Below are 27,668 nucleotides of genomic sequence, written 5' to 3'. Positions count from 1 at the left end.
ATTTTGCTGTCAAGGAGGTTTGAACCCAGGCATTTGCTCTGATACCATGTTAACGTACCAACTTCTCCAACAGCTTAAAAGGCGTTATTTATCTTTTATACTTTAACACTCCCCCTCACGTGTGACCCACTTGGCAAACACATGGCACATGTGGTCCCACTTTGAGCCGACCATCGCATGTGGATTTTTGCTATCTGGGAGGTTTGAACTTGAGACCTTTGTTAACTAACCAACTTCTCCAATAGCTCAAGCTGTTGGAGAAAGGCAGTATTTAATCTTTTATACTTTAACATTAAAGACATCTCAAAAGATGTCTTTCTCATCAAGATCAACGATCTAGATTCATCCAATGAAGGCCGGACCAACGGCAATAGGCAGACTTGCGACGCCAACAATATTCACAGTGCAAGAAAAACATTTATGGAGGAAATTTCTTTTTAGGAATATTTTTTCAATCAATCTCGTAACTCATACCCTCACAGTTCTGTCCTTCGCCCACTCTCCCTACTCCCTCGGCCTCCTCTCATCACTTGGTAAGCTAATACACCTAAATTGCGTACTACGTCTTCTTAGATTGCAGTTTATACAACCAAATTGCAATTTGAGCATACACCCAAAAACACCCATAAGGTTGCAGTTCAAATTAAAGTCCATAGGCAATTTAACATCCAAGTTCTTGTGCCTTAACATTACAAGTTTAAATTATAAGGTGTATAACTTGAGTGCTTCTTATCACAATTACAATCCTGTTACATTAGTAGATTCATTTAGAAAGAGACAACCAAACACATCATTGAAAAAATCCTTAGCTTTGACAACTCCACCATTTCCCGCTACAGCCTTCGTATCATATTTGCATGCTCTTGTGCAATCAGGACAGTATGTAACCTGCATTCGTAGAGAGTAAACAGGCATTCAAGTGTGGCCTCTATACAAAGAGCAGTTGGTAACATGGACTCAAAAGGTTCAGATGGGGTTACTAGGGGATAACAGAAAATTCAGATGGGGTACATGGTGGGACACATCTATTGGTGGGATCCAGATGCACAGACACATGCCACGTCTCTGGAATAGAAATCCCAGCTTACAAGATCTGAAAACATTGTATATCAGACCTATAAATAAGATGTTTGAATCATGAGGCATCCAAGGTGGAGCCCATCTATTTAGTTGATAGGGTCCCACATAAATAAACATTGCCAATGTTGTGCCATTGGGGTAACCTGGACCCCAATCGATGACCGTGAATGGTTTGCCTTATGTAGTATACAACTTGAGGTTTGACCAACTACTAAGTTTGCAGTTATTGATAATAAAAAGTCATTTTGAACGATTACCTCCAATAGTTTTGGCTGAAAGGAGCTGTCAAGCATTACATCAACACCATACATGGCCCTTGACATTGAACTATGCATCTCTGGGTGCACCATTGCAGCTGATTCAAACACAGTTCGGATCATATTTCGGATTCTCTGATGGATATCCATCCAATTTACTGCAAAATGAAGACATAAGAGAATGTCAAAGGTACAAAAATCAGAATCATGAAAGAACAAAGGAAATATTTTAGGTAATTGCAGACACAATTGGGATCTGAGCGTGAGAATAAAAAGCTAAGTAGAATCAACAGCGAGAACCTAAACCTTGATGTTCCTTTTCAAACTCCGTCACGAAGTCAGGGGTATACATGTGATTCATCCTTCCAATATAATTCTGGAAAAGGATAAGATTAATTATATTCATAGTCAAGTGCAAGTTTAATTTCCTCAAGCATTCGGTCCTCATGGGAATATGATGCACGAAACTTACCATGACAGTAAAATGAGTTTCGTAATCAAAAAGAGTACTTATGTCTAAAGAGTAGGCGTTATTTGCCAATCTAACCTGCAAAAGACAGTTCATTATCATAAATGCTAAAGTTATCATCTAAAGCTTAAAAGTTAGAGATACAAATTAAAGTCATTTCTATTCTTGATAAGCTTTATCAATATTTGAAAATTCTAACATACCCAGAAAACATCAGAGAGGAAAATTTCCAAAGGGTTCATACTGCGAACCAAGACAATGTAACGAAGATCAAACTTCTTCCCTTGGAACAAAGCAGGATGATCAATGTATTTCTGGCATATTTTTGGACCGGTCTCCATAAGTCGAATAATGGCAGACAAATCTCCAGTAACAGTTGTATCAATGGTACGCGCCATATTCCATGGTTTCAAGATCCATAGATTATTGCGACCATCTCCTTGGCGCATGGAATAATCTCCAATGAGTTCAGATAGTTGTGTTTCAAGATTATAAGTAGGCTGAAACCATTCAGGAAATCCTTGCGCCTACCAAAAGAAAGTAATTAAGATAAATTATAGTCCCACTCAAATTGTCAAAAGCTGGCACACTTCATGTAGTAAATGCAATAACTGATTCACAAAGATAATAGGGAAAAGAGAAGTCAATTGAATGGAAAGTCCAAGAACAATCTTTTTAGAGACTTCAGGAGGAAACCCACTCATGAGAAAATATAATTGTATTAAATGCCTCAGTTCAGAGCTTTGGCAAACTACCGCTTTTAAGTTACCTCTAATACAAGCTCAAAGGCAATATGCCAACAACTGTTTAAACTGTGACGGGGTAAAAAGGAGTCAACTCCAATGAGTCAATGATTGATGTGATCAACTTTTCATTAATTAGGGCGAGTCAAAGAAGTTTTTGATTGATTTGGCAAGGAAAAACTCAGAATCGGACCAGAACTAGGCCAATGTAAAATGAAGTCTACTCAGGCGAGTATCATGGTGGAAAATTCATTGTTGGTGATATTCTTTTTCTCCTCGCTTCCTTTTTTATTGTCAAGTTACCACTTCATGTCATTTTCTAGAAGACGTGTGAAATACTTTTGATGTACATTCTCCCCACAATCACCATGATAGTGCCTGAATTTTCATTCAATAAGCACTTCTTGATGACCATTGTAAATTATTTGCAGACAGTCATGGCTCTAACTTATGGTTTTAAAAAAACAATGTGAACAGACCACAATTATCCACAAAGATGTAGTAGCTTTAGCCAGAGATAGACTCTTAAGGCACTAGTATCAAAGTTTATAAATTCAATAAGAAATTTCAAGACCCTATTAGAATTTAAAAATGCTAATTCTTCATGCTTCCTATTCTTCCATCAAGGGCATAGAGCGCTTTGGTTGCCACCTTTCACAAAAGGGTTATTGCTGTCAAGAACAAATATTCTAACAACTGAAAGCCTCTTATGCCTCATGTTGGTTGAAACCCTCTTCTTGGAGATAGTAGCAACTAATACTACAGACCAGTCATCCTCAAATGTAGCTACCATTAGGCTCATAAGCAAATGACACAACAGCAACACATTCAAGATAGCGAACATCTACTTGACTCTCACAACCCGCCAATATATAACCCCCAAAACCACCAAAGGAAAAGATAAGTGCAAAGATGGTGAAAAATATATCACTTAGTACTTGGAATCGATTCAAAGTGGGAGCAGGATAAGGAATTGAAAAAAAAAATCCATGTAGGAATATCAACAGAAAATGAGAATACCACCTAGGTAGGAAGATATAATTATGAGATGCTTTATGCTTTGAGCTGTCTTAGAAGTAGAAAGGACTATGCCCCAGAAAATTAACTATTAGAGACCAATGTCTAAAGCAGTATGGACATGGACACAGTTCTAACAATAAAAAAGGTTGAGTTCATTCATTCCTTCTTCTTCTTCTTTTTTTGAATTAATACTTAAGAGCCGAAGTTTAGGTTTAAATCATGGTGACATCCGCAAAGATGGTGAAGACAGTGAGAGAGATATCACTTATGCTCTATTTGGATGCCGGTAGATGTTGGGAGGATTTGGAGAAGAAGAAGTCAAAGGGAGATTAAAAGCAAATCAAAAGGGAATCAGTCAACGGGGAGATTGAGAGCAAATCTCCCAGACGTTGTTTGGTTGGGTTAGGAGATTTTTTTTGGGAAATGTTATCAGCACTACTGTATTTTGATGAGGGCACTCTCACTTTATTAAAAGTACAGTATGGCCCGCACCATTGGATGATCCAAACCGTCCATTAGATGGGCCACAGCCTAAATAGGTTGTGCCCCAAAAATTATTTCCATAGGTTGATCCTAACCGTCCAATCTATAGAGGGTTAGGATCAACCCTCTAACATTCAGATCGGAGGGTTAGGATCAACTTACGTAAATGATTTTTGGGGCACAACCTACATGGGTTGTGGCCCATCTAATAGACGGTTTGGATCATCCTATGGTGCAGTCCATACCGTACTTTTAATAAAGTAAGAGTGCCCTCATCAAAATAAAGTAGTGCTGATAACATTTCCCTTTTTTCTTTTTACAGGAATTTGCTAGCCACCTTCGCCGAGGTCACTTGCTCAGCTTGTGGCCCATCCTTTGGGGGCAAAGGTGGCTAGCAAAAGCATAAAATGGAAAAAATAGTAATCATTACGATTTATTAGATTTGTGATAGAAGTGGTAAGTTTTAAATGAAAAATTACCAAAAAATGAAAACAAAGTTGGAAAATTATAAAAAAATCGAATATGTGGTACTAACATATGACAATTACCAAAAAAACTACAGTGAAAGTTATAAAATTATGACAATTACGGAAAAATTAAATTTCCCTGAGAATTTCTCCCCTTTTTTCTTCGATTCGGAGAAATTCATCCGGTGAATTTTGAGGGTTCCACGTCACCGACAAGCGCCCAACATCCCCGGCGGTCAAACTCCCCAATTTCTTTAAATCCCTACCAAACACCCTTCGGTGAATTAGTAGAATTACATTCCCTGCTATTTTTCTCAATATAAGAGAACCAAACAGAGCATTAGTATTTGGATCTGATTCGAAATGGGAGCAGGATAAGAAATGGAAAAAAGATCCATGTAGGAATATCAAGAGAAAAAAAGAATACCACCTAGGTAGGAAGATACAATTATGAGATGCTTTACGCTTTGAGGTGTCTTAGAAGTAGAAAGGACTATGCCACAGAGAAGTAACTATTAGAGACCAATGTCTAAAGCAGTATGGATATGGACACAGTTCTAACAATAAAAAAAGGATGAATTCATTCGTTCACTTTTTTAATTAATACTTAAGAGCCGAAGTTCAGGTTTAAATCATGACGACATTCCCTAATAATGAAAAATAAAAAATAACATAGCAAGAAATAACCTTTGGATGTAATATAAATCTGCCAGCGAGAAATAACCTTTGGATATAATACACATATGCTACACTCATTTTAGTTATGGAATCCCATACTTGAAAATTTGAAGCCTATGCACAGACCTCCCTAGAACCTCTTAATAAACAAAAATGAATTACTGATCTTTCATTTTCTCAAGCAGAGTATATCATAGGTCAATAAAAGAGGTGTTGCATAAGTAATATCTAATGTATCATTCAGCGAAAATCAATCTCACAAATTAGAAAATTTATTCATGAAAAGTTCGGTATTATGGTAAAACTTAAGGTCTTCGCAAATATCGACTCGCGCCAGCCTTTTTTAGATACAGGATATACTCTTAGCATTGTTATACGATAAGATACTCTTCCAACATTCATGCAATTTAATATTTGACCTCCCGTCTTCCATCCATATTTTCAAGGCATCCCTCATAATGCGGAGGCAAAAATGATAAGCAAATCTTTCAGAAATTATGGAACTAATGGTTCTTACATCTTTAAAGGGGGCCTTTATCCAAAATTCCGGCCTTCTATGAAGTGCGCCCCCTATTTGTGTTTTTTTTTTTGTTTAATAAAAAATTGTCATTGGAAAGAAGAGCAGTATTTCTGTTTTCTAAGATAATAAAAGTAGCCACTTCTTTCCACAAATTGACCAAAAATATAGGAAGAAACGCCATCAACTTTCAGAAATATCCAATACAATTGTTTCTACTTCCACAGTCAAATGAGAATGCTAGCTAAAGCTCGTAATTACAAAAGGTAATATTGTGATATAACTTAGCGAAAAATGCTTAACCTCATAAACAGTCTCTGCCAAATGGTGTTTCATTACAAGGCAAGCTTCAAAGGGAAATTGGTTTATGTACTGCTGGTCGGTTAGTCCAGTAGCCTTTTTCATTTCCTCATCCACTTGCATACATGTCCAAATAATATCTGCATCTTTTGGATCAGAAGCTGCAAACAAAACATATAGATAAACCTTGTCACAGTAACTACACGGAAGCTTATTTGACATAAAACAAAAAATAGAACACCAAAATATAAAAAGAACCAGATTTTCCACTAAGTCAATAGTAGGATGAGTAGGAATAAAGAGCAATTACTGAAAATAATGAAAGCACAGTATTGGTGGAACCTCAGACTCAGCATTCTATTGAGAGAACATGAACAATGTGATCGAAGAAAGACCCAAAGGCAGACTCAAAGGAGCTGTACTAGATATGTCGTGTCACGGTATCATGTTAACGTCGGCAAAGGATCCCACAATGTCAGTTTGAATAGAGAACTTTGGGGATGATTCATTTCTATAATATAGGATTGTTGTGATTTTTAACTACTTTATGATTAGTTTTAGTAGGTTTTGATAGGCCCTATCAGACAAATATGTGAGTATTTTTTGGCCAGCCACACGTGTTTTAACTACTTTATCATTTGCATTAAATTCTGTCATTTGCATATGTTTCCATATCTTTTTATGATTTTATAGGATTTCCACCAATATTCCCAACTGAAACCGAAACATTTCCGTTTCCGTGGTGACCGAAACCAAAATCGAAATTTAAAACCTTGATTAGAGGAGACACTGCAAATAGCCTAAAGAAGCTTTGATGTGATTTCCTTTTGCGGAAACGGAGAGTGAGAAAAGAATTAAACATCTTATAGATTAGAAAAAGGTCTCAAAGACTGAAATGAATGGCAGACTAGGGCTTGGAAACCTTAGGTTAAGAAACACCCTTTGGGGGAAATGACTTCGACAGTGACGAGAAGAGAAGAGTTTTCGTCTAAAATCGTTTCGAGCAAATAGCACCTCTAATGCCAATGTGTAACCATTAAAGTGCAATCCAGGCCTGTGGAGATCGGCCAACATCACTCTTAAAATAAGAAACCTGAATAGAGAAATCTTCACAATCTACAATCATATCCCTATGGGCGCCAAAGAGATGGCAACGGTTTAGCGAGATGTCAGAGTTGCTCTTTTGGCGGGGCCACCTCAACCCCGCCAAACAGTAAGAATATTTTGACATCCAAAGTAAAGTTGAATTACTCATTGAATATTTAAAGAATGAATAAAGAAACAAATATGTAAGCCCTACATGATGAGAACAAATACGTAACCGAAGATGACTGCACTAGTTCTAGAACATAAAGGCCCTTACTGAGAATAAATTCAGGACGTGCTAAAAATTCCTCGACTTGAGGTAGATCTGTATGAACAAGTAGTGCACGCCCATCACTTGGAAGTAGATTTTGGATCACAGAGGCCCATACAGGAGGACAAAAACTTTTTGATTGGAGTTGCCTGGAATACTTTTCATACTCCTGAAAAATATACGCAATTGGAGCTTTATTAGAAGTTTAGAACAATGTATACTATTTTCACTTACCAGTAAATAATAACAACATACCAGGATAAAATAATTTTGTAGTGTATGAAACCAAGCTGTAAGCCTGGCAGACCTTTGTTTGTCCTCTCCAATACCAAACAAGAAATCACGAGTGCATTCCTCCCCTTTCTGAACATTCTGGGTTGGCCACAACACAGAAAAGCTGAAACCATCTTATTTCAGTTATATTCAGTACCAGCAATATCTGTTGCAGTACTCAATGAAATAAAAAACAACAAGACATCAAGCAACGTAGGGACACTCAAAGAATGTGGTTTCCTAAAACTTTAACACAAGACTTGAGTGTAATTAGATCATGCAGCATTCAAATCTACAACTATACATGGAAAGTTATCTGCCATTCGAAAAAACACATGGAAAGCTATCTTAAACAATTCAAAAAATGTAGTTTACCATGTCCACAACACTAAATGTTAAGGGTAATCCATGGCCACGGAGTATCAGTGCCGTACTCATGACCTACTTGGTAACATGGATGAAAGGTGTTTTCCTAAAATGCACATATCCGATCATGATCACAGATACGGATATAAAGTTGGAGAAAAAATGTGAATATAACTACAACTTAGAATTATCTACATGATACATGGGCATCAGTAGTTGGAACACTATCTGAAATGGAATATCAGTCATTAAAACATACAAGATATAGCTACAGAATTATTTCATTGCTAAAAGGAACATGATGTACACCTAGTTCATCCACAGACTTACAAGAAGCCAACTCAAGGTTTCTGCCAGCCCCATTAAAGCAGTATAAGAAAGTTAAAAAGGTCACCTCACAGCAGAAGTCAACTTCCCCTCCGGCATGAATAGAAAAGGAGCTACCCTGAAGTTTGGCACATCGTTGTGCCGCAAAGCTGACCCAAGTTCGTCCATCACATACCTATGATGTTCACCAAAACAAATCACCATCACAAAACTGGACATTAAACAAGTTGCTGCGTTATAAATGCCAAGGTTTTTTATGTGGTTCTTTTGGCAGGATTTGTAACATTTGAAAATTAGCAAATATTTGTGAGATTAATGCCACACAATGAAGAAGGATAAATATACGAACATCATAGATGAGACATGTCCATTCCATAACATAGAAACCAGGAACACGAGAGAGGACAGCCACAGAGGGACAACCAGCTTTCATTAGTTAAGGATCGGGAGCAATCTAGAGGACACATGTATAATCACACACATTCATTTAATAAGAAATGCATTTACATTTATAAAATGTGCACATCTAATAAGAATAGACGTGTGTATAACTACGGAAAAATCATACTTCTTAATACAGATAAACAATGAAAGAAAAAAAATAGAGATAAAAGAAATGTCGGAAGGAAGGGGGAAAAAAGAGAATAGATCAATATGAATCATATGACTCTCTATTATAAACATACTTAAGACCAATAATATTAATAGTTCTAACAAAATATTTGAAAGTTCAGTCATGTTCTAGACATTATAACACAACTAGTTAATAGTGACTTTTTAGATGGCAGGTCTAATATAGTAACATTTGGTTAGCCACATTTGAGAATTGCAATTGAATCTTACAATCACTTAAGGCCTAAATTGCAATCATATTTTTTTTCTACCAGGAGTATAATCTTTTAGAATGGTGTTCACTTGTTCCCAAACCAATGCAAAACAGAATACTCTATCCCTCACTGGCTGGTCAAGATCGCTGCTAGCCGACCAAGAAGCCAGCCATGTTGTAGCTAACTAGAGTAAGTGTTTCCATTCCATTTTCCAGTGTAGGTAGCCCTTTCAATTGTGGGTTTGACAATTCACCACCAATTTACAATGAACACTTGGTGAACTTGAATAAAAATAACTCGCGCTCCAGTGCCATTTTGGCCGTAAAATTCTTAGTGGGTCAGTCCTAGCCTGGTCCAACCAAGTCGATGAGATCCCAACCAAGGTTTTAAATTTCGGTTTCATTTTTGGCTTCGATCGGCACGGAACGTATGGAAATATATATATATATATATATATATATATATATATATATATATATATAGAGAAAACGGTTCCTACACATATGTGTAGAGAGTTCTCTACACACTAGCTTAAAAAACGGTGGGGGCCCACATTGTTTGGGTGATCCAAGCCATCCATTTTAAAGGCCCTCACATAGATAGGGTGTCTACCAAAAATTAGATCCATAGGATCATCCCAACCCTACGATTTGTGGAGGTAAAATGGATGTCTTTAAACCTTCACAAATTAGTCCATTTTTTGTCTCCACAGTTCGAATGGTTAGGATGATCATATGGATCTGATTTTTTGTGGACACCCTATCTATGTGAGGGCTTTTAAAATGGATGGCTTGGATCACCCAAACAATGTGGGCCCCCACTGTTTTTTAAGCTAGTGTGTAGAGAACTTATCTACACATATGTGTAGGAACCGTTTTCTCATATATATATATATATATATATATATATATATATATGCAAATGATGAAATTTTAAGATGAAACTTTGGGAAATGCTAGAATAAGCACAAATACATACTTAGAAACCATCACATAAGCAAGAAAGCCATCCATAATCACATTGAACACCTAGTAACATGCATTGCCGTACATGTTTGGAACATGCATTGCCCCATTGCCATTCAAAAAAAAGACAGATTGCCCCATAAAAATAACCTAAGGGCTCCGCTCTTAGCAACATCACTGATCTAGAAATTACAAAAAACTAGTGTCTTGCCCCAAGCATAGATCCAGTTGCGAAGAGAAATGAGCAAGGTACTATGAGTAGAGGGAGAAGAGGAGGAGAAGAGGAGGAGGATTTTGAGGAATGGAGAGTTAGATCAACTCGCCTCTAAACAATATTGTATTAATAAGACAATTAATATAATTACAAGAACACCTCTATACCACATAAAAGGCACAGTACAATGTTATTCAACACTCCGTAGAGCACATTTTTATTCACTGCACGATGGGTATAAAGATTTGGTCCTTCGTGCTGAATCTGTTTGGAATTGTATGGTTCTCAAGTGGACCTATGCCCTTAACCTAGGAGGGGCCGTATTTTGTGCATTTTGGAATTGTTGGCTAAGCTTTAGCCTAGATGGAGGGAAGGAAATAGACAGGTTTTCAAAGGTGCAGCCTAGCGGCTATGGCATTCAACACCGTATTTTTTCCTTGATTGTGCAGTGAGCTAAAGCCCTTCCTATTTACAGAGGCGCCCTAGAATCATCCTTGAGAAGATCTTGGGCAGAGGTGCGATTGAGCAAGATTATCATGAGAAAGTCGACCACCAAGTGGTTGCCTCCCCCTTCTCGTTTCGTCAAGTCTAGCATTGGGAACTCAAGGTCAGCAAGTTTGGGAGGTCTTCCTCGAGAGGAAGATAGTGTTACTAGGTAAGCCTATTCTGGCTGTTGGATCAAACGGATGCGACCGACGCAGAAGTGCAAGACCTTCTGGTTGTGTTCCATTTTATTACGTCGAGTGATTTAGACATCATCATTGTGGAAGTTGACTCTCTAAATAGGTTATTTATTTGCAAGAATTTACCTTTTCTCTCAAGTGCAAATCCGGTACTCAAAATAAGGTAATTGATGCCTTGAGTAGAAGACAAGTTCTATTGAACTCCATGATCGCTGATGTCTTAGCATTTGAGTTGCTTAAAATCAGATTGTGGAAGATGGGTATTTTGGTAAGATAGTGGCCGAAGCTGAACTTGGAAATAATCCCAATTACTTAGTATCGGACAGAAATTTCTTCAAGAGAAATAGCATATGCATTCCTAATATATCACTTTAACAATTCATTATCAAAGAAGCACATAATGTGGGCACTTTGGGCTGACAAGACTATTTTATTAGTACGGCAAAGATTTTTTTTACCCAAGCCTAGATCGGGACAATGACTTCTACATCTAACGGCGAAACTAAATTTGTGAGTTCTTTTTGGAACAATTTGTGGAAGAAACTTTTCTAAAATTTAGTAGCTCATATCATCTTCAAATTGACAATCAAGCGGAGGTGGTGAACCGTACATTGGGGGCCATGTTGAGGTCCCAAGTCAAGGTAATGGGAAATTGGGAACTTGTATTTCCGAAAATATAATTTTAGTTTAATTGCTCCAAGAATCGAAAAACAGGCATTTCCCTATTCCTAGTTGTTCTTGGTTGTAAACCTCAATGACCGCTTGATCTTATTTCTATTACTAGCATGACTATTCCTAGCATTAGGAAGACGAATAAGAAGGTGAATGAGCTGGTGGAAGAATGGCTATTCGTGAACAACTGAGAGCTAATATTGAGTGTAGCTATGCACATGGTTTTAAATTTCCCGAAACAAAATCTACATGAATTCCTTCCATGTCATTATTTCAGTTGAAATTCCCAAAATTTCAATCGAAATTCCCGAAATTCGACTGAAATGGTCTGAACAATAAAAAATGGAAAGATTTTAAGAATTGCATTTCATTTCATTAATGAAGAGAACAATATTTGGCAGGAAACATCACTGAACAGGACAGCAAAGTGACCGTATCTTATGCCTAGGATGTTGGATCGGCATGGGACCAACGTGTCACTAGGTGATCGATGTGATTAAGTCATTATGAATGGGTTTCTTGCTTGTGTGTTTCTAAGTATGTATTTGTGCTTATTCTAGAATTTCCCAATGTTTCATGTTAAAATTTCATCATTTGCATGTATATGTTTACATGTGTTTCCGTGATTTTACAAGATTTCCACAAAAATTTCCACCGAAACAGAAATGTTTCCGTTTTTGTGCCGACCAAAACCGAAATTTAAAACCTTGGCTATGCAAAAGTACAAAAAGAATGCAGATCGTCATCGCCAAGAACTTACTTTTGAATTTGGTGATGAAGTATGGGGTATCCTAGCAGTGAGTATCATAAACCCAAGCCTAAGAAGATTAGTCATTGTGAAGTTTTGAAGAAAGGTTAGTGCTGCGAATTTTCAACGGTTGTAAATTTCAGGTTTTGATCTACGGTTGTCAACCTAGATCAGGTCTGTTTTTGCTGCATGTTTCATCTTTTGGGGTATCCTAGCAGTGAGTATCATAAACCCAAGCCTAAGAAGATTAGTCATTTTGAAGTTTTGAAGAAAGGTTAGTGCTGTGAATTTTCTACGGTTGTAAACTTCAGGTTTTGATTTATGGTTGTCAACCTAGATCAGGTTTGTTTTTGCTGCAAGTTTCATCTTTTGGGACCTTTAATAAAAGGTTAGTGCTGTGAATTTTCTGCAATGATTTATTCTTTTTATGTTATTCCATATTTGAATTAGATTGTGGATATTTGAATTCAAGAACTACCCATCAACTATTGAATCATAATTTTAGTAAAAATTTCATACGGAAGAAAAATTACAAGAAAGTCTAAAAGGAATTAAAAAATGAAGTAAAAATAAATTAAAAAGATTACTTCTAAAACAAAAGTAAGGTTTGGATAAGTTGTATGGAATCACATCCCTACTAAGGATGTGTCAAGAATACTGCTAAAAGTGTGTCAATAATATTGCAAGAAATTAAGGGTGTATTTTTCATTTCGCAAAAACTAATCACTGGGCCGCCCAAAAACTAATCACTGGCATAGGAATCAAATCTTGGCAAGGATGTTCAATTTCAAAATATTCAGGATAGAGTTTCAACTTTCAACTACTTAAAGATTTTGCTTTAAAAATGCTAGGACAAACATATCACCACAAGACAAAGCTATGAAAATGGTTTTAAATTTTGGCTGACACAGAAATTCCGGCCGTGCCAGTCAGGACCGACACCGAAAGTACCAATTTTGGTGTCGGTCCAGATTTTGGCCGAATTTTCAGGAAAACGTAATTTTTTAAATTTTTTTATTCCGAAATTTACCTTTTTCCAAAATTTCGGATTTGGCCGAATTTTTTTTTACCGAATTTTGGCAGAAATTTTGGTTTCGGCCTCGGCCAAAACCGATACCAAAACCAAAATTTAAAACCTTGGCTATGAGATGTATACCAGACAGAAGTTTCATCAAGCTTTTCCTCATCAGCGAGTCTGTAAGTCATCAAATATAACCACATTGCACCAATAACACGTTCAGCAAGTGGTTCATCGGAAGTCCATTCAGGTAGACGTGGTTGAAGCTTTGAATAAATAATATGTTTCCCACTTTCTAAAATAGAGGATGCTCTGACACCATTTAGTAAAGAGAGAGAAGGAAGAGATTCAAGAACTTTTAATGCACTCTCTCCAACGGGACCTGGAATATCCACCTGAATGACAACATAAAAATTACATATACTGAGCTGTTGCTCTACTACATTAAATGGGAAGTCCAGTTTCATCATGGATACCTCCAGAGCTTGCAAACAAGAAAACCCTTGCAATATTTTCAACAAATCATCGACAGAAGTCCGGTCCAATGGATTTCCTCGAAGATTTAAATATGAAAGTGACGGCATTTCTATGGGAGAGAATGCCTGATGAGAAAATTGGAAAAGAAAAACAGAATTAGCAATGAATCAACCATAACAATTATATTAAAACCAACTCCAAAAAATTGTATACTGCCAACAGAACTTGGAATATAGGGGTGAAAAAAATATAACATGGTAATATGTCAAATTCATAACTTTTTAATTTCTGGGAAGTTTCATGATCGAGAAATCATCTAAACTCTAGTGAACAGAAATAAAGAAAAACACAAAACATGAAGAAAATAGAAAATGATAAAATTAATCATCAATCTAACCTTATTAGATAGTGTGCGAATCCCTCTATTTGACAGATCAAGAGTGGTAACATCCGTCAAAGGATGGGTAGTATATCTGGACCCGCATGGATTATCCATTCCATATATACCTCCACAAAATCCCAGAGCCCATTTGTTAAAATTACTTGTAAAACATGAATTAAAGATCTCCAGGCCGGGAACTACTTCAAGTGTATCTGCAATGTGACTATCACTGGAAAGATAAGAACAAATTAGTTATTCTTCTAATTAAAAAAGGCTAACTGCTACAGAAGCTTTGTACTAGCATCAGGATAGAAGCCATGAATATTATCTTCTCCAAGGAAGTAGTCTTCATTTTTCTTACTTAAGCTAGCACTTTTTTACATTATGTTACATGTAGAAGTTTTATGCTAGCACTTCAAAGAAAACAAAATGGAACCCAAAAGAGTGACTGATACAAGTCCAAGCCACTCAAAGTTAACTGTCAAAGAGATCAATAAAACACAAATAAAGTTTCAGGATAAAGAAGTAAATTGTCATCAAGAATTACGACTACCACACAAAGCTCTGGACCATAACCAACAAAGTAATAGCTAGATACACAACACATCAACAGAACCAGCACACATACCAGCTTTGGATTATTGGGTTTGCATTCAACCAAACAGCCTTTAGGTTTCTACATCTTGTTACTTCCCGCACAACGGTCTCTAAATTCTGGAGCTTGTTTCCCCACAGGTTAAGGGCAACCAGATTCTGATGCAACAAGTACTATTTTAGAACATGAAATAACTGGCAATTACAGAACAACCCAGATATAATGAGTCATACAGGTCATGCATAATGAGAATCAACTCAGAAATAAGCATGAAAGAAATGATAACAATAAACAACAACATATTCTTTGAAACCTTGAAAAAGCATACACAATCATCTAACCTCTAGGTTGAAGAAAAAAGCTGAGATTGAACCTCTGACCTCTAGGGCGGCCTAGTGCACGAGGCTCCGCCATTGCGGGGTCCGGGGAGGGCAAGATGTGCGCAGCCTTACCCCTGCTTTGCAGAGAGGCTGTTTCCGTGACTCGAACCCATGACCACCAGGTCAAAATGGAGCAACCTTACCATTGCGCCAAGGCTCGCCCTCTGAACCCTCTGACCTCTAGGTTGAAGAAAAAAGCCTTAACCATTGATCTAGAGGCTCAATCTCAGAAAGTAAATTCCTTGTGATCAAGGGAAAAAAGTGATAATTAATCTTGGTTTACACACAGATGTGGATCAATTCCATTAACAAACTTCCGCGACCTATTTCATCGAAATTTCAAGTGTATATGTATACATGTAAAACTGCATATTTCGAAAACACTGCATGATGGATATCATCATTGTATCCCAATTGTTAGAATATGAAGGATCCAATGATTGGATTGGGTTAAGATCTCACCGTTGGATCATCTTGGAGGTAGATTGGGTAAGTTGGCTAAATGAAGCAACTAGATTTATCTAGACAATGGATAGAAGAGGCAAGCAAGAGAGATTAAAAAGTAGATTAGATTAGGTAGATTTTATTAGGATTCTTTCCCTCCATAAATATCTTGATTTGATTCTATGTTTATCATGTAGGTGCTCTATATAAGCACTAACCTACTCTTTGTAATAAATCCAAGTTTAGTGAAATCTCTAGAATTGTCATGGTATCAGAGCGGGTCGATCTGCCCCTGCGCTGATCACAACCTCGCAGAGCTCGTCCTCCGGCAGATGGCTAGATCGGCCGTCCGTCGGGCCCCAATCGATTGCCATTGCAAACACAACCTTTTCATCATCTTCTTCAATTCTACCCGGCCATAGTAAGTAAATCGTTAGTTCTTCTTCCTTGTTTGGTTTTATCTCATCAAACTTTGTTCTCTGGCTTGCTGCTCTTTAATCATCCTATACTGGTTCGACCATCCCATCCCTAATATTCTATAAATCTTATTCTTTCCTACTACAAGCCCCTGTCGTTACATCTCTCCAAAACTAATTGATGAAGATGCAGTCCAAGCTAAAAGACCCATATTTTCTTTACCAATCTCGAACCAAACACCTCGAACCCAATCCAACCGTTGGATCCTTCATATTCTAACACCAATAAATACATATTAGGGGAAGAAAACCTTAATTCCTCAAATTACAAAGTAATAACATCCCTATAATACCTTAATACCCTGAATTACAAAGTAATAACATCCCTATAATAATAAACACGCTAATTGGATAGTTCTTCTAAAAGAGTGCATTCGGTAAATGGATGTTTCTTCTAACAATAAATTGGGGTGTGTTGAATAACGTGTATTTAGGGTAGTTTAGTCATTATATGTAGTGTAGAGGGTATTGTAGTCATTGTACACATGATGCCCTAATTGGGCCTATATATACATCATTTACATGAGGAGCTCTCTAGAGGAGTCTCTCCATCCTTCACCCCACTTCTTCTTCCTCTCTTCTCTCCACCCTAATCTCATTCCTAACATGATATCAGAGTAAAGATCCTTTGGGAAGGGATAGAAGGAAAGAAGAAGAGTCTATCATCTCCACGCCATTCTCTCTCTCATTTCTCGTATCTCTCTTTGTCTTTACGCGCAAGGTGTTATTTCCTCTTTTATTTTTCCGAAAATCTCTCCTCAAATCTCCCTAATCTTTCTCTCTCGGTATTCTCTCCTTCTCGCAACTCTCACGCATATCTCTTTTTTTCCATTTTTCTTGTTTTTAGAGTTGCCGCAAATCACAAAGAAAAAAAATCCTAAAATCTCTCCCCCCAATCTCTCAAAAATATCTCTTTCCCTTTTTTTTGGGTTCTCCATCCCAAAATCTCTTTCTTCTCAAAGTCGATACCCTCGTTGGGTTTTTTCTAGTTTCTTTCACCTCTCTTTATGTTTTAAATCCTTTCTTTTCTCATGTTTTGAGTCTCTTCCCCCATCCACTCCATCCTAATCTTTGTCCTTTCTCCTCTAGATTCGGTGTCTTTTATGTGTTTTGTGTTCTTCTTCAAGGCGCCCACCAAGTGTTCGATGAAATGTTAGAGAGGGGTGTGGTGCCTTGTTTGTTTTCATTCCTTTGTGGTCTCTTCTCCAAGGTGCACCCCGAGTGTTTGATGAAATGTTTCAAAGGGGTATTGCGCCTTGAAAGTCTTCTTTTCGTTTCAAGTTGAGGCCGAAACTTGAGGGGGGGGTGTTGTCTTGTATTGTTTCTCGTTGTTCTCTTGAGCTTGTCTTGTTGTCGTCTTCTTGTCATCTCTTTCTTGTTATCGTCTTCTTATCATCTCTTTCTTGCTATCATCTTCCATGTCTTTTATGTAGTTCTTCAAGGCACGCACCAACTGTTTGATAAAATGTCTGAGAGAGGTGTTGTGCATTGTTTGTCCTTGTTCCTTTGTCTTCTTCTCTACGGCGCTCACCAAGTGTTTGATCAAATGTCTGAAAGAGGTGTAGTGCCTTGTTTGTCTTCGTTTCGTTGCAAGTTGATTATTCGACCTTTAACTTGAGGGGGAGTGTTCTCATGTAGTCTCACTCGAAGGGGGGGGGGGGGGGTATTGTTAATGATTATGTTCTTCGGCTCCCTCATCAGGTGTCTTCTCTTTGATGTCTTCTCTTGGCTTAGTATTGCATTAGTTTTTGGCTTTATGCCTTATCTCTTCGTGTTGTCTTGATATTGCCCTCCTTGTCTTGTCATCTCCGTGCTCATGTAGTTTTGCCCGAGGAGGAGTGTTGTTGTGCTCCCTAGTCAGTCTTTGTCTTCTTGGCTTTATTGCCTTATCCGCTCTTTTCTGGGCGATGGCGTCCATATGCATCGTTGGTCGGCTCTCTTACAAGCGATGGTATTTTTCCGTCGACCTCTCTTTTCCGGGGCAATGGTGTCCCCATCATTGGTTGGTTTATCACTTTATCTTTTCCCTCATTTTCTTTTTGTCTTCAGACGACGATGTTCATGCCGTCGACCTTTTCACCAGACAATGGTTACCCCATCGTTGGTTGGTTGTCTTCTCTATCTCTTCTTCTCTCCAAGCGACGGTTTCCCAGTCGACCTTGTCTCCGATGGTTTCCCCATTGGTGGTTATCTTCTATTGGCATGGTGCTGCTTAGCTGGTGTTCCTTATCATGGTACATTCGTCGTTGCTCACATGCATACCTTTAGTGTGCCTTTTTTGCTCGATAGAACGTTGTTATTCCCCTGCCGCGGTGCGCATTTCAATCCTTCGTGGTTCCAAACTTATTTGTCGGATTCTCATTCAGGGGGAGACCCGGTTGTGACTGCTCTCGCCGTAGTGCTACTTCAGGGGGAGCTGGTCATTTTTTGTGGCCGCTGATCTCGACGACCGTACTCTCATGGTGGCCGTTATCTTTTGTTATGCTTTCCTTATGTATTCACCACACCAGCTTGAGGAGTGTTATACCAAGCTGGATGTTTGTATGAGATTATGTATTTTTTATTATTTTTATTTGTTTGTTGTAGTTTTCTTTGTACCAAGCTGGAGTTCCATAGCATATACACTCCAGCTTGAGGGGGGGTATTGAATAACATGTATTTAACGGTAGTCTAGTCATCATATGTAGTGTAGAGGGTATTGTAGTCATTGTACACATGATGCCCTCATTGGGCCTATATATACATCATTTACATGAGGAGCTCCCTAGTGGAGTCTCTCCATCCTTCACTCCTCTTCTTCTTCCTCTCTTCTCTCCACCCTAATCTCATTCCTAAAAGGGTTCATTAACTTCAAGGGATATAATCGTTCTAGATTTTAAGCCTATCAGCTTTCAATACAATTTCTACTTCACCAGTTTAATGCAGCCATAATACCATTTTAAGGTTCGTAGCAATAAACCAGGCCACATCTCGCAAGTGTCAGCTTGCGGTGTCACATGGGAAATAAGAGAACTGGAGAAATGTTGGCCTAAAAGCACCTGTAGCATGTATCATGAGAGACCCACCCATCAAAGATAGAATGAGGCCTCTAGCTGCAAAAAAAATTGGAGGACCTAGATAGCCTGCCGTAAACTGGTCTGTTGAATATAGACCTGCTGCCAACTACAGAAACATAACAATAAATATATACATAGAATGAGCCTTAATGAATAACAAAAACATCCAAGATAATCTTGACCCAAATGAATAATCATGACCCAAAATGATAGACTAACTTTCTGCCTAAACCAAGATAATCTTGTTTATGAGAAATGGTGAAAAGGTGCTAAAATTTTGTTGATGCTGATATTTATCGTAAATTACAAATTAGTTAGATGTCAAGGACAAAGCTAGGCACCCTCTCACATATGCACACAGTCCACCCTACTAAAATCTATAACCATAAAAGGAACCAGGACGAATCCAGCTTCGAAGATAGCTAATCACAATAGACTGATCTTTAAGTACAAAATGAACAATTACAAAAGGGAATGCAAAGTAGGAATATTTTTTGATATTTGCACCTTGACTATGCATTACAAAAAACAATCTAGATGTAGCCTGATAAAATGCCAGCCACAACATCTCATAAATCCAGTCCTTGCAATATCAATTTGCCACTCACAAAGAACAAGGAAAAGTTTACTGTATAATTTTACCCAATGAAAAAGTTTAGTGTTTACTCATGATTATATGCCATATTAGAGAGAGAGAGAGAGAGAGAGAGAGAGAGAGTTCTCGTATTGGGTATGCTAAGCTACTGGAGAAACAACGTAAATAAGGATATGTACATACCCCCACATATAAGTTATGTACCTCAAAGATTTGGTTAGCTTAATGGAAAGATATTAAATTGAATAAAGAATAAAGATCAAGAACATGAGCTTTAATTGTCGGAGAACACAAATATATATATATATATATATATATATATATAGGAGAAGAGAAAAAAAGAGAATTTTTGGAATTTTTGGAAAATTCTATGAGAATTACACATCACTTTTTTTGACTTTTTTTAACAAATGCACCCATTCAACTCACATATTTTCAATCCTACCCCCTCCTTTATGTTTTCTAACAAATGCACCCATTAAAGCCACATAATTTCAATCTTACCCCCCTCCTTTATTGTTTTTTAATAAAAAATCTATAGGGTGATCTTAACCGTCCGATTTAAGAGGAATTATGGAAACCTCTATAGATTGGACGGCTAGGATCAGCCTATGGAAATGATTTTTGGGGCACAACCTATTTATGTTGTGTTCCATCACATGGACAGTTTGGATCAACCTATGACATGGTTCGTACAGTTCTTTGTCGGCCCGTGCATCGCACGGGGTTTTTTACTAGTATATATATGTTAAGGAAGAGTAGCAGACCGGAAATTTACTAGATAAATCCAGGGAGGTAAGCATCTCATCATCTATGTCAAGCTCCTCAAGCTCCAACCACGTTGGAGCATCGCGTCCTTTCTCCTGAGCTATATGCAGTTCCCTTTCTAAGATTTCTGAAGCACTTCGTTTGGTGCTATTTTCATGTGGTTCTTTTGGTTCAAACTCCGTCTCTTCAGAAACTGAGCCCAAATCAAGATCTACACACATCAATGCAGCCATCCTCTGAGCTAAACCCGGAACTTCTAGAAGCTGCAAGTGCACAAGATTCCATTAAGTTTAGCAATAACTATAAGAAAAAAAATAGAGGCTAAAAGAGGTATCTGACTAAGTAATTTCACAGAATTAAATACTACGAAGCATATCATCAATCCTGCAAAAGAGTAGCATGTCAAAGCTCAATACTAACAGCAGTTCAAGTCGGTCAAATGGTAGCTTAAAATGAAAAACAAGTTCAGAATAGTTGGTAACAAGCATAAATATGAAATTATTGGTGTAGAATCAGTATCTGTTACCAAAATTTTTTAAAAAAAAGTCTCTGTTTCACTGTACAAAATAGCATATTTCCAATGGAGAATATAGCTCCATGGGCAAAGACTACTGTCACGATGAACCTTGCAATGTATAGGTGATGAATGTATGAGTAGTAAAGTCATGTGCTATGAATGCATGAGCAGGTCGAGAGTACAAGTGTTGAGCTACCAAGGAAGTAATAAACCCTAAGAAGGCCAAAACAAAACCTAATTGAAAACAAATCGATTTATTGATTGTCATGCAGACACTTATGCACATGTCTCAATTGACCCCAGGAGGAGTGTGCGCGTCTAAAAGATCTTTCCCAATCCGGAAGTTAGTTCTATACATATTACAGAAAAAGAAATGCAATAGCTAAATGATGATAAACAATATCGGCCAACCATAAACTTTGTGTTTGCGGATGGAATCCCCCGAGAAGGGTTAGAATGACAGGTCTTGGTCCTTCGGCATTAAATGTACTCTACCTCTACGGATAGAGGAATTGAAATTGAAAATTTTCATTGACATTGTTTCATTGAAAATTTCCCCAAAAGCTAATCCTAGGTTCTTCTCTCCATCGAAACAACAGTTAAAACATTAAATTCTTACCAGTACATTTGGAATTAAAACGAATGAGAGGAATAGTCAATCCAATTCAGAAACAGTACATTTGTGTGTAAACTCGAATTAGATAATGCAATTAAACAAAAAGAATAAAAAAACTGTTCCAACTCCTCAAGTTCAAATATTTGAATAAGAAAAAACAGCAAAATCTAGAGGAGAAATCGAATTTGATATCTGAATAAAAAAAGTTAACCATAAAACCCTAAATCTAAAACCCTAGAGTTCCATTCCTGACCTGCTTTCGTGCGTGGGAGAGGCGAAAGGTCCAAGCGTGATCGATGAGGAAGAGCTGAGACTCCTTCTCCATGGATTCCGATGAGATAATAAGGCGTCTCTGTCTCCCTTCCTCACAGGGCTCGATTTTAAAGTAGTCGCCCCCATCAAAGGTCTCTGAGGAGAGCTTGAGAAAGAGCTGGTGATAGAGAGAGGGAGGAATGCCTGAGGATGCGAGGAGAAAGCCATGAACTTGAATGAAATCATCAAAATTTCGAATAACAGACGAATACATGGCTCTGAGTATGAGCTAAGTAATAAGCTCTCAATGGCAGAGGGCGCCTCTTCTAAGGCCACTTCCTCACTACAAACAACAACTACTGCAACCTTGGGAGGAGAGAGTGAAAGAGGTGTCAGAAATTGGAATGTTGCTTTCAACCCTACGCAAAACCCTAACATTGTTTCTAGGTTTAGACACAGATCCAATCTTCATCCCTATCCTAATTTCCACAAACAAAGCCATAGTTACTGCAGTATGGTACTTGCCGCCGCATGGGACAGGTAACAGGTTTAAAGGACCTAGCCTAATGAGTTCGCTCAGCCCTGAGTTTTTGCCATATTGGTTAGGTACCTAACATTTGACATGGCCACTAAGTTGTGGGCCCACCATTATCTCCTATTTGCCTGCCCAACTGATTTAATTCATGATTCTCCCATTCGCTAAACACCAAGCAAATAAAAGTAGAGAGAGTTTGTTCCTATTAAAGAGCAACCGTCTACTACATTCCGACAGAAGAAATCCTCAGAAGTCACGTCAGCCGCAGCCGTATCTTTTAAATCCAAACTATAAAATCCACCTTCAACCTCTCTCTCTCTCTCTCATGGCCACCCCTCATTTTTTTCTCCCTCTCCTCTCCCACTACCTCTCTCTCATAACAGCGGTTTTTAAAAAAGAGGTTTCTGGTTTCCCAAACCTAAAGCGGTTTTTCAGCTTCGTACTCATCAAAGACCTAGCCCTCTCTCTCTACTTTCACTACTGCGGTCTCTCTCCCTCCACCGTCGATCTCGACCACGAAACCACCGTCCATTTCTGGGTTCCCAAACACCGCCGTTACAAAAAACCAGTCTTAGTTTTAATCCACGGCTTCGGTGGTAATGCCAGGTGGCAGTGGCAAAACCAGATCGAACCGCTTTCAAGACGCTTCGACGTCTTCGTTCCAGATCTCATCTTTTTCGGAAACTCAGTCTCTAAAAGCTTAGAAAGATCGGATCTTTTTCAAGCGAGGTGTGTTAGAGAGGGTTTGAAGAGGCTTGGAGTGGAGAGATTTTGTGTGTGTGGGATTAGTTATGGAGGTTTTGTGGCATTTAGAATGGCGGATCTTTATGAGGATGAGATTGAGAAGGTTGTGATTTTGAGTTCGGGGATTTATTTTACTGATGAGCAAAAAGAGGAGTGGTTGAAGAGAGAGGAGAGAGATGTGGTTGAGATTTTTGTGCCGGAGAAGGCTGAGGATCTTAGGGTTTTGGTTCGGCGATCGATGTTCCGGCCACCGGAGTGGATGCCGGAGTTCTTGCTTCAAGATTTCATCCACGTGAGTACTTAGATGTCTTATTATGGTTTTAAAATTATGAAAGGGTGAAGATAAATTCACACCCTACTGTAGGATAATTCGCACTCTTTTTAACTTTATTTTGACGTCAAGAAGCGTCAAAGTCTGTCTACAGGGAGTGAGAATTTATCATATTCCTTACGAAAATATCCTTATTTGTTCTTTAGATTCCGTCCGAAATTTCTGTTATGGAACACACCATAGGATGATCCAAACCGTCTATTTGTTGGACTTTTAACTCGAAGTAGTTTGGATTTTAGAGAATTTATATGATGGGTGGCCGTGAAAACACGTGAAGTCTAAAAAAAGTAGGTACGGCCCACTTTTTTTGATGATCCAAACCGTTCATCTGTTTGTGCACAGCGTAAATAGGTTGTGCCCCAAAAATCATTTCCATAGGATGATCCTAACCCTCCGAGCTGTAGAAATTTTCAAAAATAATTTTTAGAAATCTCCATATTCAGATCAGTTCAGATCGGAGGGTTAGGATCATCTTATGGAAATGATTTTTGGGGCACACCCTATTTACGTTATGCCCAAACATATGAACGGCTTGGATCATCAAAAAAAGTGGGCCGTACCTACTTTTTTTTTAGAGTTCACGTGTTTTCACGGCCACCCATCATATAATTTCTCTGGATGTTATATGATTTGTGGACGTATAAACCGTATTTTGCTAAAATGTACTTTATGGAACACACTATAGGATGATCCAAACCGTCCATTTGTTGGGCCACAACATAAGTGGGTTGTGCTTGTGCCCCAAAATCATTTCCATAGGATGATCCTAACCCTCCAATCTATAACTTCCTATGCAAATGATTTGTTAAGGACTTTATCGATGGGGATTTGTAAATTTCTTCTCGTGTTTTTTTCAGGTGATGTATATGGATCATAGAAAAGAACGGATGGAGATGTTGAGAGAGATGGTGTTGAAGAAATCGGAGGGAAATTCACTCCCCATTCTAAGTCAGGTTAGCATATTCTGGGATTCTAGGCCCATGCTCTATTGGTGTAAAATGAGGGACCCCACACCATCAAAACATGAGGTGTAAATGGTGGTGTCCACCATAATGCTTTAGTTAATAGAGACATGGTGGACCCCACCTCATGAGTAACATCAGGTGTAAAATGGTGGGCTCCACCCAATGCAGGTAGAGATGGTGGCCCCACCCATTAAAACCTGATGTGTAAAACTTTGGCCCTATCCCACCAATCTCATGGGGCATAAAATGGTGGGCCCTGCCCAATGCATGGGTTTGGGTGGAGATGAGGGCCCACAACATCAAAACATGAGGTGTAAAATTATGGGATCCACCCATGCTAGGCCTGGTTATAAAATGTTGGGTCCCGCCCTACCGTAGCACACGGTAAAGAAAAGGTTTTCCAATAAAAAAAAATGGGCGATGATATTTTCAATCCCTGCCCCGCTTTTAACGTGATTTGACGTCGAAAAGCGTTAAAGTTGCTCGCCCTTCATGTTATAAGGGGGCAAATGCGTACTGCAGAAGGGGTGAAAATATCATAACCCAAGATTTCTTAGAAAGAAAGCGAATGACAATGGAAAAAGCATGCTTAGTATATATTATAGATTATAGATGTAAATGGCTGACAAATTTAAAATTTAATGAACAATAAACGCACTTTGTTGTGAAGGACCAATAGGAGCGGCCCTTGTAAAATGTAATATATACTGACAAATTGGTTTTTGCAAGGGCGCTCTTTAGTCTATCATTCCTCATAAATAAAATTAGTAATAAAAGTAAGAGGATGGCTAGATATTATTGCAATTATCTAGTTTTACGTGGTGGTTTCGCATATCGAACCACACATTCTAGCGAGCAAATAAGTAGCCCATTTTTTTTTTATGTTAATCAAGTTTTAGAGTATAGTCCCGAGTTCTAATATAAAAATGCATATACCAATTTCGGGAAATGATACTCCCATTCCCATTCCTACGTTTTGACAATGGTACTTTATTTTTTAAAAGGCTTTTTCTATTGATAGTTGATATGATTTTTGGAATTATAATGAGGACTCGACAAAGTTCGAAGTTGATTTGCAGTTTATTTCCATTCTGGCTCTGTTTAAATTAAAAGAAATTTCTCTAAAAGGTTGGAAAGAAAAAACCTTCTCTAAAATTTCCCACCTTTCTAGTGTTTGAATAGTTGAGTTTTATTCAAAGGGAACGATGACCCACTAAATAAGCCATAACCATATCATTTCCCTCAAATGGTGAAAAGGGAAAAAATCCCCATGAAGATAATCCTGTGAGAAATATTTATCCTGCAATCCAAACAGGGCCTTAATTAATCAGACTCTAAGTCACAAGGTGCTGCTTAACTCTGACTTCACTTTACAAAGCAAGTGTACCAATATATTGTTACACATCTCAATTACAAATATCCCTAACAAGTGAGTTCATTTGCTGTTGAAGGAAACTCTCCTAATTTGGGGGGACAAGGACAATGTGTTCCCATTGTATCTGGGACATCAGCTCAAAAGGTATGCTAACGTGGACGTTATTTATTATGCTCTTTGCTTAATTTTATTATTAGTTTGAGATGATCGGGTGCACTTAAAGACTCATGGATGCTAAGGCCCTGTATAGTGTTGCATGGATTCTTCGCCCCCTCCCCCCGACACTTCGTATCGCCATGTTTCGACATGCGAATCGCACATGGGATACATCCTGATTGTACGGATCCTGTTTTTCAGGCGAATCAAATACATCGAAGTTTCTTTTAAAATGCAAATATTGTATATTTTTCATTTAAATGTGTTTTCTTCTTAATTTCTTTTATATACAACAGTCCTCTCTTTTAAAACCCTGCATTACAACCTTTCACCCTCGCACATCGACCTCCTTTCCTAGTCTTCTTCACCTCTCTTAATAAAAACCAACTTCTCGACCCTCCTCTCAAAATTTTCATGCACACACACACAGATATTTAACTTTTTAAATTTGTTTTTATTTTATTTTATTTAATAAACATTACTGAGTCCACAAGTCCTACTTTTTGGGGTTTGCCTTATCCAACAACTCGACTCGGTGTTAGATCCCAACATGCGAATCCGAATCCATGCAAAGCGGACCATGTTTGTTTTGGATTTTGAGAATTGATTTCGAGTTCAAAACTGATTATTGGACTCAAGATTGTGTTTCGGACTCACAATCAATTCTCATAATCCAAAACAAACAGGGGCTCTATTATGGGTGTAAATTAGGAGTATCTGATTTGTGGGGGGTTCAATCATCAATCTAGATGGTTGGTCTGGCCTTGGATTGCCAACGACCTAATAATTTGTTTAATATGATGATCCCACACATCCAATTGAAGGAAAACATTATTTTGGCCTTACATTTTCAACAGTTGGGTGGATGACTAGGGACGTGGAATCACCATGATGATTCCATTCAGGGGTTCACCAGATGGATGGTCTAGATCGATGATGTAACTAAACACCTTTCTAATACACCTTATTTGCACCATAGTATAGTACATGCATTTGATCATTCCACTTAATTGAATATATCATGCAAGGAATTGCACTGAATCTGTATACCTTTCGTGAAAACAGGCACTTGGGGCAAAAATCAAGACTGGAAATAATCGAGGACGCCGGTCATGCATCTCAGATGGAAAACCCACGCCTTGTGAATGATTTGATCAAATCTTTTGTTTTGGGTTGATAGGAAGTGCTTATGTTGATCAAATACTATGCATAAATCCAATTATCAGGCCTTCAATCAACTGCAACCTAGCATCATACACGTACCTACATACACCTGGAGAAGAGGGATATGAAACAGTCTCCAAAGAATTTGAAGAATAATGAAAACGTAGGCTTTTTGAGGGAGCCAATCCTTCACCAACTAATAAAAGTGAATGCTTCTAGATCCCTATGTTTTTCATTGATATCAATCATCCTTTTAATACAATGCACTTCCATAACTTTCAAAATTAAGAAACACCCTACACTAACCCACCATGAAAGCGTAAACTGACTTGCTGTTGGCACCAACTGGTATGATGAATGATCAAATGGTGTGGAA

At 38.0% G+C, this 27,668-nt stretch overlaps 2 protein-coding genes across 5 annotated transcripts; one reads left to right on the top strand and one right to left on the bottom strand.

Annotated features, from left to right (window-relative positions):
- Nucleotides 1-608: 608 nt before the first annotated feature.
- LOC143863232 (tubulin-tyrosine ligase) lies at nucleotides 609-23,561 on the bottom strand. 3 transcript variants are annotated; one of them, XM_077373900.1, is made up of 15 exons: nucleotides 22,024-23,561; nucleotides 20,637-20,900; nucleotides 14,952-15,076; nucleotides 14,339-14,546; nucleotides 13,941-14,066; nucleotides 13,603-13,859; nucleotides 8,405-8,512; nucleotides 7,627-7,768; nucleotides 7,378-7,540; nucleotides 6,018-6,175; nucleotides 2,010-2,333; nucleotides 1,810-1,884; nucleotides 1,638-1,713; nucleotides 1,338-1,495; nucleotides 609-888 (listed from the first exon to the last, which is right to left on the bottom strand). In XM_077373900.1, the coding sequence occupies exons 1-15, from the start codon at nucleotides 22,294-22,296 to the stop codon at nucleotides 739-741; spliced, it is 2,607 nt and encodes an 868-aa protein (XP_077230015.1). In that variant the 5' UTR covers nucleotides 22,297-23,561; the 3' UTR covers nucleotides 609-738. The 3 variants fall into 3 exon arrangements, with proteins under 3 accessions (XP_077230015.1, XP_077230013.1, XP_077230014.1); XM_077373898.1 differs by having other exon boundaries at nucleotides 14,339-14,552; nucleotides 22,024-23,559; XM_077373899.1 differs by having other exon boundaries at nucleotides 1,644-1,713; nucleotides 14,339-14,552; nucleotides 22,024-23,557.
- LOC143863233 (uncharacterized) lies at nucleotides 22,702-27,514 on the top strand. Of its 2 annotated transcripts, XM_077373901.1 has the most exons (4): nucleotides 22,711-23,593; nucleotides 24,490-24,585; nucleotides 26,049-26,116; nucleotides 27,194-27,514. In XM_077373901.1, exons 1-4 carry the CDS (start codon nucleotides 22,883-22,885, stop codon nucleotides 27,303-27,305), a joined length of 987 nt encoding a protein of 328 aa, XP_077230016.1. In that variant the 5' UTR covers nucleotides 22,711-22,882; the 3' UTR covers nucleotides 27,306-27,514. The 2 variants fall into 2 exon arrangements, with proteins under 2 accessions (XP_077230018.1, XP_077230016.1); XM_077373903.1 differs by lacking the exon at nucleotides 26,049-26,116 and having other exon boundaries at nucleotides 22,702-23,593.
- Nucleotides 27,515-27,668: the final 154 nt, after the last annotated feature.

Source organism: Tasmannia lanceolata, unplaced genomic scaffold, assembly GCF_043159265.1.
Source record: "Tasmannia lanceolata isolate RefF3 unplaced genomic scaffold, GAP_Taslan_0.1 ptg000044l, whole genome shotgun sequence".
NCBI classification, from domain to species: domain Eukaryota; kingdom Viridiplantae; phylum Streptophyta; class Magnoliopsida; order Canellales; family Winteraceae; genus Tasmannia; species Tasmannia lanceolata.
The sequence above is the reverse complement of the archived record's forward strand: the minus strand, read 5'-3'. Positions and strand labels throughout refer to the sequence as shown.

Excerpts from the sequence above, each read along its gene's own strand:
- LOC143863233 (XM_077373903.1), top strand. The coding sequence starts at position 22,706 with ATGATTCTCCCATTCGCTAAACACCAAGCAAATAAAAGTAGAGAGAGT. Across the intron at positions 23,594-24,489 it reads TGCTTCAAGATTTCATCCAC|GTGATGTATATGGATCATAG; the intron begins GTGAGTACTTAG and ends TGTTTTTTTCAG. Across the intron at positions 24,586-27,193 it reads CACTCCCCATTCTAAGTCAG|GCACTTGGGGCAAAAATCAA; the intron begins GTTAGCATATTC and ends TCGTGAAAACAG.
- LOC143863232 (XM_077373898.1), bottom strand. The coding sequence starts at position 22,296 with ATGTATTCGTCTGTTATTCGAAATTTTGATGATTTCATTCAAGTTCAT. Across the intron at positions 15,077-20,636 it reads ATTTATCTAGTAAATTTCCG|AATCTGGTTGCCCTTAACCT; the intron begins GTCTGCTACTCT and ends TTGTTGCATCAG. Across the intron at positions 6,176-7,377 it reads ACGTCCTGAATTTATTCTCA|CTTCTGATCCAAAAGATGCA; the intron begins GTAAGGGCCTTT and ends TTTTGTTTGCAG.